The 19,216-nt window shown below is 40.4% G+C and overlaps 1 protein-coding gene across 1 annotated transcript in view; it reads left to right on the forward strand.

Annotated features, from left to right (window-relative positions):
• The first annotated feature begins 290 nt into the window (after positions 1-290).
• SCN10A (sodium voltage-gated channel alpha subunit 10) overlaps positions 291-19,216 on the forward strand; it is a 100,831-nt gene continuing 81,905 nt past the window's right edge. Inside the window, 3 exon segments of the mRNA XM_049870686.1 lie at positions 291-560; positions 2,059-2,195; positions 5,149-5,229. Coding sequence (XP_049726643.1) covers positions 291-560; positions 2,059-2,195; positions 5,149-5,229 — 488 coding nt within the window.

Raw genomic sequence — 19,216 nt, forward strand, 5'->3', positions numbered from 1 at the left:
GTAGGGCAGGTCTACAAAACAATGAAGGAGCAATGACTTAGAAGTGCATGGGAGCAAAGACACTATCTTGAGGTGCATGGAAAGTGATGGAATAACAGCCACCCCTGAAAGCCCTGCAAGCTAAGGTGGCCCTGGGGAGCCCGGGTGACTTAAGAGAAGAGCTGGAGGCTAGGGCTGGGAGAGCTGGTAAGAGGGATGGGAGGGAAAGGACTCACACGCAGACTGTTACCTCTCTGTGGTTTTATCCACTCTCATAAGAGTATAAATTCTTCCTGAAGAAGAATGAGAAGATGGAATTCCCCTTTGGGTCTCTGGAAACTACCAACTTTCGTCGGTTCACCCCGGAGTCGCTGGTGGAGATTGAGAAGCAAATCGCAGCAGAGCAGGCAGCAAAGAAAGCCAGAGATAAGCACAGGGAGCAGAAGGACAAAGAAGAGAAGCCTCGGCCCCAGCTAGACTTGAAAGCCTGCAACCAGCTACCCAGGTTCTATGGCGAGCTCCCAAAAGAACTGGTTGGGGAGCCCCTGGAGGATCTGGACCCGTTCTACAGCACGCACCGGGTAAGGGCTACTCTCAGCTCTGGGAGAGGAAGCTTCCGTGCCACCCAGCCCAGGGAGTCCCTGCACACTGGATCACGTGGCAGTCTGCTGCAGACTCAGTTAATGAAAAAAAGTCCAACTCACCTTTTTGACACCCTCTTTGAATCTCCCATGGCATTTAAGATAGAAGCTAGTTAAAACCAAATCCAAGGGAAGCGGCTGTTCCCTTAGAAAAGCGCTGGCCTGGGTCTCCCTTTGCATACCATCCTCTCTCCTCAAGAGCACAGATTTTGAGGTTGCAGAAGGGTGGGGAATGTGGACAGAAGTCGGGGTGATTTAAACCAGTGGTCCTCTAAGTGTGGTCTTGGGACCCCAAGAGTTCCCAAAAATCTTTTAATGGATTGGTGGGTTCATAAGGTCAATACCATTTCATAATAATACTTAGATATCCTTTGTTTTCTTCAGGGCTTAGAACTGGTTTGGTCCAGTTTGAACCCCTGCTGAGAATTTGCATTTCCACCCCAGATATACTAAATCAGAATCTACATTTCAACAAGATTCTCTGGTGATTCTTATGTATAGTAAATTTTGAGAACCACTGCTCTACCAGTGGTTCTAAGAATTGGTCCCTAACCAGCAGCATTAGCGTAACCTGGGAACTTGTTTGGTCTGGTTGGAAGCCCTGGTGTCTCTCACTCACGTTCTTATCTGTGCATACAGCAGGGAATGTGCAGCAGAGGCTAATGACGGGATCACGTCATCACTGTTACAGCTACTGACACTACGGGAACTTGTGCTCAGATGTGCCTGTGTTTTAAATTTTCCTCCATTTGAGTTTCTAAAACAGCAAATGTCTGTTGTCTATATCTCCCACACTAACCCAAACTCTTTGGGGTTCTCAGTAATCCAAAGTTTGAGAACCACTACGTTAAACCAGAGCCGCTCCATGGCAACTGCCCTGCCTGCATTGCATCTTGAATGTTCCACACAGCAGGGAAAAAATGGTGTCTGTGTGTTCAGGAGTTGGGAGGGACTGGAATTGGCCATCTCAAATACGGATTGTAGAAAAAATAAAACGGCACTGGAATATCTGTCTCCCTCCTCTACCTGCCAAGAGCCTCGCCCTCCAGGAAGCAGGAGAGGGCTTTAGAGGAGAGGGTCTATCCAGGATGTGGAGAACAGAAGCGTCACAAGGCCAGGGAGGGTCCTCTAGTCACAAGAGGAAAGCCACTCCCACTGCTTTCAGAATCCTCACCCTGGGCCTGGTGCTTCTTACCAACCCCAGGGCCAGCTGCCTGGCCATAGAACCGTCCTGGAGGGCTCAGCTTGGCAGGCCTGGGGCCTTTCCAGGATGGGAGAGATACAACTTTCAGACCCTGATCTCCCTAGTTCTCTGCACCTCCAGGTGGCTCTCGTTGCCTCGTGGTGCCCAGAGCCCTTCTTGCTCATGAGCCTGAGATGATGAGACTCATGCTGAAAAGCACAGTGGTGTAAGGATGTTTGTTTTGTTTTGTTTTAGACATTTATGGTGCTGAACAAAGGGAGGACCATTTCCCGGTTCAGTGCCACTCGGGCACTGTGGCTCTTCAGCCCTTTCCACCTGCTCAGAAGAACGGCCATCAAAGTGTCTGTCCACTCATATCCTTTGCATGGTTGGTTCTTCCACACGTTAGCATCAGGACTTGCCCAGGGTGTCCAATACCTTCTTTAAAGGTTATCAATACAGCCTTCCTCCAATTGAATCCTGAGACAATGACCCCAATGAATGGAAAAAAAGTGTGTGCCTTTAATGTGCCCTGTCCCAAAGCAGCCCCAAGACATAGAAGAGGTATTCCTGCAGCCCAAATGCCTGAGGTTTGGGTTCACCTCAGGCTAACCTGGATGTAACTTAGAAAATGTCCTTTTCATGAAGGGAGCCTTGGCTGAGGCACCCAGGAACATTCTCACTGTAGGATGTAGCCGGCTGTCCCCATACCCCTGCCCACAACATAGAACAAGCAAGGGGCCCCAAAACTTCTTTGGGCAGATGGGATAGGCATGGGTTGTTACTGTGTGCCTGAGCCATGCTGGGGGGTAGCTGCTTCTTGGGTAAAAGAGCAGCACCTCCCAGAGGGCAAGGAGAAAGGAACGTGACAGGCAGAGCAGACTGTCTCAGTGGGAACCATTGGCCATAGGACACTGCCAGAATCACAAGATAGAAATACCAGCATGTTAAAAATGTCAACAGCTCGAGGTCCATGCCATTGGAGAATGTCATGATAAGACATGCATCAGTCAAATGTCTGTATTATATTAATTCCTTTAGCTAGCTTCAGAAAGCTGCCTTCAGCTTTTGGGGGTTTTCTTTTCTCTTTTTTTCCAAGGCAAGCCAAGCTAGTAGAACAAAGAGACTTTGGCTTGGTTTCCAAGGATCTTCCCTGGTGACTGTCCAAACTGGAAGCTCCCAATGACCAATTCAGCCTTGGCTCCCCAGTGGTTGATTTGCAAAAACATCCTTGCCTCAGCTGCCTAACAGACGGTAGCCAGCCTCTTCTTACAAGTCTCCACTAAAGAAAGAAGCTCAGTCCTTGACTCTGGGGAAGCTTGTTGGGTTACTGGAAAGTCCTCAGTGAGTGGGAAGCCCTGGCCGAGGGGCCTCGGTTCGCTCAACATGAAACCGCATTGCTGATGAAGTCGCATCACGTTTTTTCCTTTCCATATTTTGTCTTTATGGTTGACCAGCTGGAATTATATTTTCTTAATGAAAGCTTGGCTTTTCAGGCTCCGTAGAAGACTATTTAATGACAATAGTAGACTCCCATTTGCTAAATACTTGCTAAGTGTTCAACGCTGTTGTAGATACAGAAACCTTCAGAGTAGGTATTAACATCCCCATTTCGCAGACAATGAAGCTGGTACTTAGGTAAGTTATCCCAGGTCACACAGCTAGTTAAGAGGGCAAGGCAGCTTCCTGCCTAGAGCAGGGTCTATAGTGAAGAAATCTGCAATTTAGGGAAATGTATTAGGTAAATTTATTAGGTAATTCTTCTCTCAGTGTGTCATCACTACTTGAGATTAAAAAAAAAATACATGCAATTACATAAAAATGACAAATAAGAGAAATAGCAGACATTCAAAATTCTCTCCATGGACCTTGCTTGAATTACATGTAGGTGAGTTAGAAACAGCTTATTAAAAATAAAATCCCTTTGAAGAACTAAGTGACCAGTGAATGATCTTTTCATCTTGAGATTTGATGGGTAAATAATTGCTCTCTGGAGCCAAAGCAGGACAGAAAAGCTGCATTTAGAGATTTAAATCTGATGAACTTGGTCGCTCCAACCCAAAAACATACCCTTCAGGTATGCAATCCTCAGGGTCCTGTTGTTCATATTTCATCAAAATTATGATTCTAATCCCATTTGCTATGATTGTTTTCATAAGTAATGTCACCTGTAATATACTATACTACCTGTAACATTTTGTGGCATTTGGAGATGTGATTTTAATTTAATCCTGAGGTTTACATTGTCCCCTCTGAACACAGCTCTTAATCTCATTGTAAGTCAACAGGAAAATGTGACTTAATTTGTAGAATTTCCATTTTCAAAAGAGACATGTTCCTAAGTGACTGTAAAACAGGGCACACAAAAGGCATCTACAGAAAACTAAAACAGATTTAAAGACTCCTGCTCACACTGGAATTGTCAAAGAGGAGTGCTGTGCTCTTTCTGTGGGTCAAGTTTATCTCCAGACCTTTGTTTTTCCTTAGGAGGCAATTAAGAACCCAGCTAATCCTGAGGAAAATGTCCAAGTGGGAGAAGTTTATCTGTGGATTTTCCCCACCAACATTTCCTCCCATCTACTGCCCTCCTCCCATCACTTCCCTTTTCAGTGTCTCCTTCCTAGTCTGGTAATTCTCTGCCTGTCCTCTGCTCCTGAGAGCCTCCTCTCTGGATATTCAGAGCTCCCTAGGACAAGTTTATCTGGAATGTTCTCCATGAGCCAGCATCTCACTTCCCTGTGCCTGCCTCCTAGACAAAACCCATCCTCAGTGTGACCAATCTCAGCTAAGTTAGGAAAACCATCTGATCAATTCTCATGAAATCTTGTACTCCTCCCCTTATCTGTAACTTCCTAGGAAGACTTTCTGTCTTTCAGGATAAAAGGGACATTTTCTAGATAAAACTTCAGACCATGTTGTCTAGTAAAATGAAGGCATCGGTGCAGAAGAGTATTTTGGAAAAGGGATTCTATTTCCTTCCATCTCACTCAGGGGTCTGTTAGCAAACGGCTCTGAGTTTGTATCTCGGCCCCATAGTTGACTACTTGTGTGACCTAGGAAAAGCTATTTAAGCTTTGTCAACCTGTTTTCTCAGCTCCAACATGTAGATAATACTATCCACCTGAGCAGTCAAACTCACCAATAATCGAATAGCTGTATTAGAAACAACGTGGGTCCCACGCACGGTCCAGGGTAGGCTTCCAGGAAATGGTTATTATGTCACCAGACCATGAAGCTGATACTAGGTAAGAGTTGTGAATTTAATCCCTCATTTTCAAGGTAATCGTAGATGAATGCCAGGGAAATGTGGTGACTCTCAGCTTTTCCTTAACACGGGCCCCTCAGATGGTTCAGTTTATTTATTACGGCCACTATTTTTGTCAACTGTGTGTGCATGACACAAACGGATTTTCCAGATAAAATTGAGTGAGTAGATTTGCTATCATTATTGTTGTACCTTTTTCTCTTTTTTGTCTTCTTCTTCTCTTCCTTCCCTTGGTGGTCTTGCTCTTTCATTTACCCTGCCAGGTCTCTTTTGGGTAATGCTCAACCCTATTGCGCATTTGACCTTGTGATGATTGGGTATCCTCTTCTCTGTGGACTTTGTTTCATAAACACACATACAATTTGCAGCTTCAAATAAGTATAGATTGGTGGTTCTCAGCCTCGACTACACACTGATATCCCCTGGGGAGATTCTGAAAATACAGATGCTTGGGTCCCCCTTCCCCTCCTCTCTGAGAGACTGATCTAACTGGCCTGGGGGGGGGCCTGGCCAGAGGAGCTCCGCCATCCCCCCACCGCACTTACCTGCCAGGCGCACACATGAACAAAGTCTAGGGAGGCCCTACTCTGAAAGGGGCAGGAGCGAAGCTGACACAGAACTAAGAACCAGGGGTTCTGGAACAGACTCAGAAAATAGCTCAGAATGAAGCTATGTAGGAATCATGGCTCCTAGGCTTCACAGCGACCTTAAATATTCCTGAGGCTATTTTATTTCCCTGGGTTAGTCGATGGAACCTCTGTAGTTTCAGAATGTGGGTCTGTCTTAGTTATCTACTGCTGCTATAACAGAAATACCACAAGTGGATAGCTTTAACAGAGATTTATTATCTCACAGTCTAGGAGGCTAGAAGTCTGAATTCACGGTGCCAGCTCCAGAAGTCTTTCTCTCTCTGTTGGTTCTGAGGGAAGGTCCTTGTCATCAATTTCCCCTGGTCTAGGAGCTTCTCAGTGGAGGGATCCCAGGTCCAAAGGGCATGCTATTCTTTCAGCTCTTATTTCTTGGTGGTATGAGGTCCCCCTTCTCTCTGAGTGCTTCTCTCGTTTACATTTCAAAATAGACTAATTTAAGACACAACCTAATCTTGCAGATTGAGTCCTGCCATATTAACATAACTGCCTGTAATCCTGCCTCATTAACATCGTAGAGGTAGAATCTACAACACATGGGATAATCACATCAGATCACAGAATGGAAGGCAACTACCCAATACTGGGACTTATGGCCTAGTCAAGTTAACACACATTTTTGGGGGACACAATTCAATTCATAACATTGTCCTTTCCCAAAAATGCCCTACACCACCCCATGTGGAAGAGATGTCCCTGCCCCCGCTTGGACCAGGCGTACCCTCTAGTATCATCACAGGAACTCTACAGGGTTTTCTCTTTTTCCACGTGTGTGTCCTGAGCATAGCAGCAATACTTGCCACAGTAGAAAATGTGTTCTATTTCTATTAGCTGATTAAAAAGAAAAATCATGCAGGCATATTACCTGATCCAGAAAAACCATTTGCTAAAGTTCAGTGTCTGTTTATGATTTAAAACTCTTGGAAAAGTGGGAATAGAAGGGAACTGCTTTAAGCTGATAAAGGGCATCCATTAAATATAAAAGTAGCAAACACCACACTTAATTGTGAAAGAAGAAAAACTTTCCCTATGAGATCAGAAATAAAAATACAAAGATGTTCTCATCAGTTCTATTTAACTTTGCAAAGGAGTTAAATAGTGTAGTAAGCAAGAACAAGAAATAAAATGTGGGAGAACAAGACAAGAAGTACCAAAAATGATTGTGTGTTTAAAATATTCAACATAATATAAACTATGAGAATTAATTAAAGAGTATAGCAAGGTCGCTGGGTACAAACTAATATACATAAATCAGTTGTATGTGTATATACTGTCAGCAAAGAATAAATAAATAGTTTTTAAAAATACAATTTGCATGACTTTTTAAAAAACATCAGGTAAGTGTGAATAAAAGTATCAAAGCATGAGTGACATCTCTACAAGGAAAATTATAAAAAATGTTGAGCGAAATTTAAAAGAAAACAATTACTGGAGAGATATTATGTTCTTGGATTCAAAGTCTCAATATTGTAGTGACTCCCCAAAATGACTAATAAATTTAACATACACCCAATCAAAATCTCAACAGACTTTTTAAAAAATAGAACTGAAAAGCTGACTCTAAAATTCATATGGAAATGCAGAGATGAAATTATAGCTAAGACACTTTGAGGAAGGAGAACCAGATGGGAAAACTTGCTCTCCTGGATGTCAAGATTTACTATGAAGCCCTAATAGCTGAAGCACTGTGCTGCTGTTTTAAGATTAGACAAGCCAGCGGAGAAGAGTGACAGCCCATAAAGAGACCAATACCAACGCAGACATTTAATTTGTGATAAAGGTGGCAGAGCTGTGGGGAATGGCAGTCTTCAATAAATGATGCCAAAGAATTAGGAATCCAAATGGAAAAACGACATTGAACGTCCAGCTTTACAGTGCACACAAGGATCAATTCTAGGTGGATTCTGACCGAAATTTCCTTGTGAAAGATAGAGAAGTAAAACTTGTGGGAGGAAAAAGGGGGTACGATTTCCACAGCCCCAGGTTAGGGAAAGATGTATTACGTATGACACCAGAGGCTATAACAGGACTAATACATTTTTACTACACTAAAATTAAGAATTTTAGTTTATCAGGAGATATTCAGAGTGAAAAAGCAAGTCTAGTGACTAGAAGGAAACCTGGTGGCGTAGTGGTTAAGAGCTACGCCTGCTAACCATGAGTAGAAGGAGATATTTGCAACACATATACGTGCTTATACCCAGAGTACAGATCAATTAGAAAAAGCCAGAGCAACCAATTTAAAAATGAGCAAAAATCTTGAATAGGCACTCCGCATAAGTAGAGATTCAGATAGCCAATCAACATATGAAAATATTCCTAGCCTTTTTCACAATCAAGGAAATGTGAATTAAAATCACACTGAAAGATTATTATCCACTCATTACACGAGGATGATTTTAAAGTATGGGGATACCAAGTGTGGGCAGGACATGGAGCAACAAACTCACACACTGCGGTGAGGGTGTAAATTTGAACACTGTCTCTGGGAAGCAGCTGGCAATAGTAAAACTGAAGACATGCATGCCCTACAACTCTTTAATTACACTCTTAGGTACACACGCTCAACAGAAGTGTGTGCTTGTGGGCACCAGGATACAGGGACAAGAAAGTCTATGAGCATTGCTCATAAAAGCCCCAAGCTGGAAATAACCCAAATGTCCACGAACCCCTGAACAGACTAAATATTTCTGCTATATTCTTAGAATGGGATAATGTACAGCAACAAAAATGAATAAGGAGGCCCTGGGTGGTAAAAACAATCAGTGCACTTGGCTGCTAACTAAAAGGTTAGAGGTTCAAGTCCACCCAGAGATGCCTCAGAAGAAAAGCCTAGCAATCTACTTCAAAAAAAATCAGCCATTGAAAACCCTGTGGAGCACGGTTCTCCTGGGACACACATGGGGCCGCCATGAGCCAGAGCTGACTCGACGGCACCCAGTTCTTATGCACAAGGAAGACGAGTCTTCAGAACATGGTATTGAACAAAAGAAGCCAGACACAAAAGATTACATGTATGATTCCATTCTTACAAAATTCAAAAGCAAGCAAAACTAAGCTATATTGTTTAGGGATGCATACTTCAGTGGTTAAAAACGTAAATAAGGCTAGGGGAGAAAGAGAGCACCATAAAAACCAGGATAGTATTAACATTTAGCATAGAGGAAAGGGGACATAATTGGGAGGGGGCTTGCGGAGTGACGTTCGTTCACTTTGCAACTAATCTGTCTCGGCACTTTTTTATTATTCATGTTACATATCAAATAAAAAGCTTAAAAAGCAAAGTAACTTTTCAAAAACAATCATTGCATCAAATGCCAAATAGTGAAAAACATAAATCAGAAGACGGTAACCAGGTAGAGAAATCACTGCTATTGTTTTAGCTGATGGTCAGCTAAAAATACATATTTTAGATAGCTGAGATCATATAGCAAGTACAATTTCTATCTTTCTTTTAACGCAAAGCATTTTCTCTCAAAAGTAAGAATTATTTGGGGAGTCTGGTTAAATGTGGAAATTGGATGCGTATGTTTTACCCCAACCCCCTTAAAATGCCAGTCAAATGACAGCATGGGATTAAGATGATATAAATATGCACGAACATAGAGAAGAAGCAAGGAAAGTGCAGAGGACAAAAGGTGTCAAAACAGTCTCAGAAGACAGAAAGCGAGCGGAGGAGTGGTTCATGACTTAGCAGATCAGAGGACGCTGAACAACAGAGCCTGCGGGGTGGGGGGTAAAAATGAGGGTACAGGCATTTTATCCCCTATAAGCCCCAGAGAGCCTGGGCCCTGGGTGCTGCAGGTACAGGAAAGGAGGAGGTGGGTCTCTGAGACGAAATCAGAGTGTCTGGCTGAAAGTCTGCAAATGGGGAGATTAGACCTCCAGATCCTTCTCTCCACTTTCTGCAGCCCAAGGACAGCCTTATCCCACCTTCACTAAGAACTAGACCTAATTCTCCACAGGAATCACAGCAGCCAGACTCTAAACCTGAGAATAAGAACAAACAAACAAAAACGTTGCCATCAAGTCAATTCCTACCCATGGTGACCTCATGTGCTTCGGACGACAGCTGTGCTCCACAGAGTTTCCTTGGTTGTAGTCCAGCAGAAGCAGATTGCCAGGCCTTTCTTCCAAGAAGCCCTAGGTGGGTTCAAACCACCAACCTTCTGGTTAGTAGCTGAGAAAAAACCATTTGCTCCACTCAGGGATCTAGACCACAGGATAACAGATAGAGCAAACTGTTAGTGAAATAAGGACTGAAACCAAAGGGTTAAGTGCAAGTCTATAACTCACACGGCCTTATAGCTTCCGTACCCCATCCTGCTCTCAGGACCCACACACACCTGGGACAGCTCACCAGGCAGGAGACTGGAGAACTTTTCCGTGGCAACTATGAACTGTGCCAGAGGAAAGACCTACCAATGCTGACATTTGAGGCTCCCCAAAGGAAAAGGCCACTCATGGTCCAGACTATAGCGAAGCAAATGTACAATTTCCTATCAATCTGCTTTGCCTCACTCCTAAGTCCAAATGGAGAGTGAAGTATTACCAGGCATTTGAGGTAATAAGCGAGAGACCAAAACCATGGAGACAAACAATATGGGGAACAAAAGGAAATTTAAAAAATTATTATTAATATCTTTAGAAAGATGTGAAAACATCACATCAATAACATAGAGGATGCTGTATAAAAGGAACAATAAAAAATGAGAAAGGGCACTTAGAAATTAGAAATATGATTAGCAGAAATACAGAATTTTGTAGACTTCCAGTGGAAAATATTTGCTTATAATTAGCATTTTCACCTTCTCTTCATGGAAATCAAGCAAACATAACAAAGAAATGGGAAAAAATAAAAACACACTTATTTTCAGTGAAACTGGAAGAGAGATATGATCTGCTGATTCCAAAGTATGCATAAAAGCCACCAGAGGCAGATGACATGGGATAGAAGTTCCACAGAAGTATATGGGGAGTTGTGCGTGGGGAGTGGTTACGTCCCCGGACCACACATCCCAGAAAGGGCAGCATGTGTACATTCACTGAGGTTGACAGTCTCAGGGGGAAGTGCAAAATCTACACACCTTGTTTGCAGCACTGGAGCTGGAACTGGAGACCTCCAGGACCCCATTTGGCTCGAAGAATAATCATACAGATGAGCCATATTTCCAGGAAGACGTTTATTTTTGTAGTAGCCAAGAAAGACCGAGGTTTTGAGTGGTGAAATCTAGATTTCTGCTTTGAAGCCTCTCTTTGTCCAAAAGGAAATTCTCGTAAATGGCTTCTCTAAGATGATCCAACCAATTCAATGATAAAGAATAAAAAGGAAATCGACAGATAATCAATACATAAATACTATTAAACATATGGAAAGGAGCGGTTAAAACTCACCCGTTGACAAAGAACCTCCCCCCCGCAAAAAAAAACCCATTGCTGTTGAGTCGATTCTGACTCATAGTGACTCTATAGGACAGAGTAGAACTGCCCCATAAGGTTTCCAAGGAGTGGCTGGTGGATTCAAACTACCGACCTTTTGGTTAGCAGCTGAGCTGTTAACCATTGCACCAGCAGAAATCCCTTAGAAAAAAAAAAACTCACCAAATAATGTAGATAACAGTTAGAAAAGGATCCTACTATTTCATAAGATTTTTTAAATCTTAATGAAACCAACATTTCTATTAAAGATGACTGAAAAAGAAGAAATGCAAGAATTCAGGGAAGAGATGGCAAATCAACAGGAGATGAAACATGAGCTGGCAGAGCTCACAACAAAAACAGAAAAAGCAAAACCATTAGAACATAAAGACAAAATTAAAAGCAAAAGGAATAACGGAAACTAAGGAACATAGCGTAAAGACTATAGGGAAGAACGAGAAGAGCAAATAAAATGAGATGGAAATACAGAGTTATAAACGACTAGAGTATGGAATTCTTTGGAAGTATGGAAGACAAGGAAAAAGAGATACAATAATATATGTGTATTACTGAAGTTCCCTAAGGAGAAAATCAAAGCAATGGGACAAATAAAAAAATAGATAGACAAAATTCAAGAAAATATTACCGAAATGAAAGTAAACTTGAACTTACATAGTTAAAAAGAGTACCATGGATCAGGAAACACTGAATAAGAACAGTCAACACCAAAGCATATCTTACTAAAACTTTTAGACTTTAAAGATGAGAGACAAATTCTATGGAAGCCAGTAAAAAAAATCAATTCACTTACATGAGGAAAGAAAATCAGGCTGCCTTAGAGTCCCCCACAACAATATTCAGTACCAGAACACAGGAAAGCAATACCTATGAGATAACACAAGATGAGTGCACTACAAAATTTTATATATAAAAAATTCTTCATAGAAAGGTGCAAACATTTTGAACACACAGGAGTTCAACTAACATTGTTCCCACAAACCCTTCGTGGGGAAAGTATTAGAGAATAAATTTCAGCCAACTAGGGGACAATTTTGGAAACCACAGTAGAAAGATAAAATTACTTTGAAAACTATCATAACAAATACATAATATAAAGTAATATGAGAACTAAGGCCAAACAAATCTGTTACGTCAATGAATAGAAATAGATTTAACTTACCTATTTTTAGAATGTCATATTATATGACAAAGCAATATCCACCTCTATGCTGAATTTTAAAAAAGGATACTCCTCAAAGTGATTAAGCCAAGTTAAAATTAAGGAATGGGCAAAAGTAAAAGCAAAGGCAAACAAAAAGAAAGCAAGAGCCATGACTGTAATATCAGGTAAGGTGGAATTTTGGCCAAAAAGCACTAAACTGGAAAGAATAACACTTTGTAATGCTAAATAATTCCTAATTGTAATGCATAACCTTGCAATAAATAATGTGGCAGTAATATTCATAAAACAGAAATTATATAGAAAATAATAACAAAATCAGAAAAAAAAAAGAAAGGTCTTTCCACTTAGAAATTTTAAACCCTCTCTTAAAAAACTCTTGGATGAAAGAAAAGCTACCAACTAAAATTATAGAATTTCTAGTGAAGAAAAGATAAAAAGCACTTTAAGCAGAACGTGTATGGTGCAGCTAAAGCTGTGTTCAAAGGATAATTCATAGTATTGAAGCATAGGATATTCATATCAGGGGGAAATAAAACAAATTATTAAAATACATAGCATTTATTATTTTTAAAATAACAAAATAAACGATAGGAAGACAGAAAGAAGAAATTGTTATAAAAGAAATTAATTGGTTAGAAAATAGAAAAACAGTAGAACTAATAAATTCAAGAGCTGTTGTAAAATATATGTGCAAGTCCTTTCTTTCTCCTATAAAAAATGACAAAATATTATTGAGAGAAAATTTTAAGTATCTAAATAAACTTAAGGCTATCTCATGTTAATGGATTATAAGGCTTACTATTGTTAAAATGTCAGTTCTGCCCAAATTAATATATAGATTCTATGATATCCCAATAAAAATCTCAGCAGCAGGAGTTTTCTGGATGGGCTGAATACATTTTACATGAAGGAAATTTATTTAACCATTATGTTAAGACATTTATGTTTATCCTAACCAACATAACCCTAATATGTCACCATCATAATTCTTCAGTGACTATCCTTACACAAAAATCTTTGTGCACTTATGTGAGTAAACGTGAAGGATACATTTCTGGAAGTGGAATTTCTGAAACAAAGGGAAATGCAATTTTAATTCTGAGATACTGGCAAATTGTCTTCCAAGGAATCTATCAATTTCCATTCCCAATAATTGTTAAATCCATTCTTCGTCAGGTTTGGTATTAACTGAGGTGAATTGTTGATACTGTTTCCTTTATAAACACACTGAAAAAATATAAAAGATAAAAATCTACCTACCTGGTAGACATGTATGGATATATGTGTGTAGGAAAGCATATGCAAGTACCCGCCTGTGTACATATAGGTATACCTGTAGGTATGTGTATATACACACTTGCATGTGGAGGCACAGTTATGGAGACTTCCTAGACATATCCAAACACCTCTCAGGACTGGTTTAGTGCATTAAAAGGCTTAGGACCATAGTCTCGTGGGACAACTTAGTCAACTGGCATAACATAGTTTATAAAGTTAATGTTCTACACCCTAGTTTGGTGAGTAGCACGTGGGGTCTTAAAAGCTTGCGAGCAGCCATCTAAGATACAACTGTTGGCCTGTACTCTTCTGGAGCAAAAGACTCAAAGAAAAAATGAGTTCACAGGACTAACAGCCCACACGAACCCTGGCCTCTTCTAGCCTGAGACTAGAAGAGCTTGATGGTGCCTTGCTACCATTACTGACCATTCTGACCAGGGACACAGTAGAAGGTCCTGGATAGAATGGGATAAAAATGTAGAACAAAATCCAAATTCCTAAAAAAGGCCGGACTTACTGGGCCCCTAGAGACTGGAAGAAACCCCAAGACTATTGCCCTAACACACCCTTTGGGCTTGGCATTGAAATTACTCTTGGAGGTCACCTTTCAGGAAACAATAAATTGGCTTATAAAATAAACAATATCACCCATAAGTAATATGTCCCCTAAACAATCAACTATATGAGACCAAATGATCGACATTTACCCAAAAGCAAAGATGACAAGCAAGGAGAGGCAGGGAAGCTAGATGAATGGAAACAGAACAAACAAAAATAATGAGGATGCCAATACATTGTGAAAACTGTAACCAATGTCACAGAACAATTTGTATAAAAATTGACCTACCTGCTCCTGTTCCTGGAAATTTCTGTGACAGGTATCGGATGGTACTCAGCATCCTTGGCATCATCCATTTGGTGGAAATTCCCAGACTCAGATTTTATTTTTGAAATGCAAACTGGTGACAGCCGTTGGTTGTTTACTAGTCTACTGGGAGTCCAGAGGAAGAGAGAACTTGTTGGAATGGACTGGGATCCCAAAGATCATGCTGTGTATTTTTGAGGAAAAACGAAATTGTTGTCAGTGCCCTCAGAATCTGATCCTACCACCAAGATCTTGTTACAGCCTCCTGGACACAAGTGGTTACCATCCCTGTCTCCCTTCCCTTCTGTTGTCCCTCAAACATGAGCTTGGTGGGATTACCTGCTTCTAATGTTTTACTATTAAGATATTGTCTATAGGATTCTTTCCATTCCTGGTTTGCTAAGAGTTTTATTATAAGTGGGTGTTGGTTTTTATCAATATTTCTATATTTATTAAGAATGTTATTTAGTTTTTCATCTGTTAATTCATCTGTTAATATGATAGAGTACATTAATCTATTTGGCAATCATTCCGATTTGATCATTGCTGCATTCGGTTTGCCAGTATTTCATTTGATTTATCTTGGTAAATGAGGTTGGCCTTTAACCATCTTTCACATACTGTTCCTTTGGGTGGCTTTCCCATCTCTCTGCCTCACTGTCTTCCTTTTGTATCGCCCCTGGCCACTCCAAGTTCTCTCACTTCGTTTAGAGAGCAATTCCGCTCTCTCCATTCCCTACGGTGTTTCTCAGTAAGTGACTGGCAACTGGAAGCCTCTCAATAGCCTCTAAAACATTTGACAGATCCAGAAGGAAAAGCAATGCCATGGTTTTATTCACAGATAATTTAAAAATCTGAAATGTAAGATTAATCCTGATTTTCACAGAATTTCTCATTTGTTATGTTCTTAAAAGTAGCATATGTGCTTCAAGGACTGACTTGGTTCATATGCTTAATATGGAGTCATGTGTCTCAAGTATTTTATTATTATCTGACAGTTATGGTTTACACTTGCTGAATTTGCATTTGTCATTGTTATTGTTGCATTGAGTAATATCGTAACTCACAAAAATGGACCATCATTTCAAACGTGGTTCGCAGAAGTATAAACATAACCATGGAAATAGAAATAGAAATGCTTCAACATGAAATAAGGTCACCAATGTCAGTAACGATGGACTCCATCATAAATGTAAAGTGCACCTGTTTGTCATGACACAAGTGAACAGATGTGGATAACCTCACACAAGAGTCAAAAACAGGTCAGAAAACAGGAAGCACAGCATTGGGTATCTGGTCATTGAACTTTAATGGGCCAGTGATTCCTTTATTCTGGTACCTAGCTTATCACTGGTTAACAAATCCGTCAAATAGTGACACAAAGCTACCGAAGCTTCTGTATTATTTTCCCCTTAAGCTTATAAGACTCACTTTTAAACCAAACACAAAAGGCTTTCCCACACAAAATTGTCCAAATTTGATGTTAAAGGCTGAGAGGACACCAAAATTATACAATCATCGTTCACGCTCACAGCAAAACCAAGTGCAGTTACGCTCTTGCTGGTGAGATATGAAACGAGCTTCAAAATTAATCATAAATATTGTAATTTGGAAGAAAACAGGAAAAACAATTAGTAGAATTTTTATCAGAACTATCTGAACTTTTATGTGACTGGCATTTAAAATCAATTACTTATGTAGATGAGCAAGCATTTTACTTTATAGTTGAACAATAAACAAAAAAATCCGTTCCCGTCGATTCCGACTCATAGCAACCCTATACGACAGAGTAGAACTGCCCTGTAGAATTTCCAAGGAGCGGCTGGTGAGTTCAAACTGCCGACCTTTTGGCTAGCAGCCTAATGCTTAACCACTGCTCCACCAGGGCCCCATTTGAACAATACTATGAATAAATCAGGTATCAGCATTTTCCACTAAATATGTGAGAGAGGTACTCAACGACTTTTTGTCCTATTCATCACTGAAGCCATTTTTTAAATTAATTTTGTTATTGATTTATTTTCTTCTCTTAAAGTTATGCTTTTTTTTTTTTTAAACTCCCCCCACCCTACTCAATCCATGGTAATCACTAATCTACTTTTGCTTCATTGCATCTGCCTGTGGCAGATATTCCATATAGGTGGAATCACCCAATATCTGGCCTTTTGGGTCTGGCATCTTTCACTTAACATAATGATTTCAAGGCTTATCCATGTTCATAGCTTGTATCAGGGCTTCGTTCCTCTCCATGGCTGAGTAATGCTTCGTTGTGTGTATGCCACGTTTTATTTATTCATTCATCTGTTGATGAATGCTCGGGTTGTTTCCACCTTAACTAGTTTTTTTAAAGAAGAGATTTCTAGTTTGTTTAAAGATTAACCATTATGTTAACCATAAAGTAGACTTTGAAAGGCATGCTGGAGTTGGAGCCAATGAAGCTCCACGTGTGCAGCAAGAAGGGGTGTTGCTACACGAAGGATGTCGCTCCCAAACGCCAGGCCGACCTTACTCACAGAAATGGCTGGGACTCCATGATAAGCCTCCAGATCCCAGTTTGCTGTTGAGGGAAACAGTGAAAATTGTGAACACAAAGTGTTGGTGGCCGCTTAGCATATGCGTCTCCTGAGCCAACCACACTGAAACAAAAAGTGAACGCAAGACACTGCTCTCCACACCAAATGGCTCTGCAGGCAGGCCAACAAAGGCACACACCGTGTTTCACAATAAGAAATGTAACTTCTTCAATTACCATTTCTGTGAAAGCAAGCCTTGTGTCTCAGTGACACATTCAGTATTTTGAACAGTATGGATTTTTGACTTCAGGGTCTAAATATCAGGCTTTCTAATAATTCAAAAAGCCCAATTGCCAATCAGGTGAACTCCGACTCATGGCGACCCCATGTGTGTCAGCGTGGAACTGTGCTGCATAGGGTTTTCATAGCTGGGACCTTTTGCAAGCAGATCAGCAAGCAGGCCTTTCTTCCGAGGCACCTCAGGGTGCATTCAAACCCCCAACAGCCAAGCACTTAACTCTTTGCACGCCCCGGGGACTCCTTTTTAATGATTAGACATCAGGGTTTCTTAAAACTGAACGATGATGCAAATGGCTTAGCGGCTGAGAATTTAACTTTTTTCCAACACCAATGACTTTCTTCACTCATAAGAAAATCACTAATGATATGTCATTGGGTATATTAAAAATGACATCAAAATGCTACAACTGAACATGAAAAAATACCTTCTGGAACAAATACCACCAGAGAGGGGATGTGGACTCCATTAGCCACTATTTCTCAAGCTGAGATGTTCAACCTTCCAGCTTTTAACTGTGCTAAGCTGGTCAGTTGTCCTCTGATAAAACACCAAAAATAGTCTTTAGAAAGAACTCTCTCCATAATTTCTGGGTTTGTGTTTGACCTGAAAAGCCAGAAATATCCATCAAAGCTTCCCAGCAACCTATAATTCTGAGTTAAGATTTTCTAACGTAGAAGACATAAAGAGCGGAGGGAAAAAACAACCAGATCTGGAAGCTGACAGCTCAAGTGGTTTTTCATCCAAATCTAGATTTTTCGTGAATGATTTCAAACAATGTTACTCCCCTCACAGACATGAAAAGTATGGCTTTTATTTCCTTTTTAATTTAATTTTTACTTTTATTTAAGGTGTGGCCTGTTCATGGTTTGAAAAATCACATCATTTTATAAGGATTCTAACAACAACAAAAACACCCAGCAAATTCCATGCCCCTCATCAACTCATCTCTAATCCTGTTTTTCCAAAGGCAACCACTTCCAACTTCTTCACCTCCCTCTTCTGATACTCACCTCCCTATCTCTAATGATATATTCATACTACTATTTCTTGATTTTTTGAATTTTAAATGTTATCTATTAACTTCTGATTATGAAAAAGAGTTAGAGTCTGTTACCACGGACACACTCGTTTCCTCTCACCTTTATCATCCCACTATAGTCACATCAGAATTTTTATTAGACCATCAGGAAATCCGTACATTGTCTGAGTATACATTCTGATTACATACATTTGTGTGTAATAGTATTGCTAATCAGATACTCTTCACAGCTGTGTCATGCAGTGTACTGTGGTTATATTTTCTTTTTTGTACAATGATTTTGTCTTCCCTGTAGCTAATAAGGATTCCACTTCTTTATTTGCTGTTTTTCATGTATTTATCACTAATTTTTTTTTCCCAAACCCTTCTCAGAGGTTTAAGTCTTGCTTCAATTCATTAGAACACAATAGGTTTTCTATCGGTTTTGGTTTCCTGGGAGAAATTGCTCCTGGGGTCTTCCATCTCCTGCCTCGATCTGAACCAGATGTTCTCTAGGTCTGACGCACAGTCATTTTCCTAAGATTTTTCCTTTCCCATTCTCTTTTGGATTCCTTTGCCTCTCTCCTGGATCCCAAGTTTTCTACTTTATTGGTTTTTTCCATGTTTTGGTGGGGCACATCCTCTAGTAACTTTCTTAAAAGAGTACATTTCTGAGATATTTCTATCTGAAATCGTCTTTACTTTACTCTCATCTTTACAGTTCAGCTGGGAAAGGAATTCTATATTAGAAATTATTTACCTCACAATTTTGAAGGCATGTCTTGTAATCTTCAAGGCTGTTGTTGAGAAATCTGGCAATACTTTGATTCTCGATTATTTGGTATGATGTATTTTTCCTCTCAAAAAAGTGCTGTTACGCTGTATCTCTTTGTCCACGGAGTTCTGCAATTTTGTGATGTTATGC

The sequence above is a fragment of the Elephas maximus genome, chromosome 27 (genome assembly GCF_024166365.1).
Source record: "Elephas maximus indicus isolate mEleMax1 chromosome 27, mEleMax1 primary haplotype, whole genome shotgun sequence".
NCBI lineage: Eukaryota > Metazoa > Chordata > Mammalia > Proboscidea > Elephantidae > Elephas > Elephas maximus.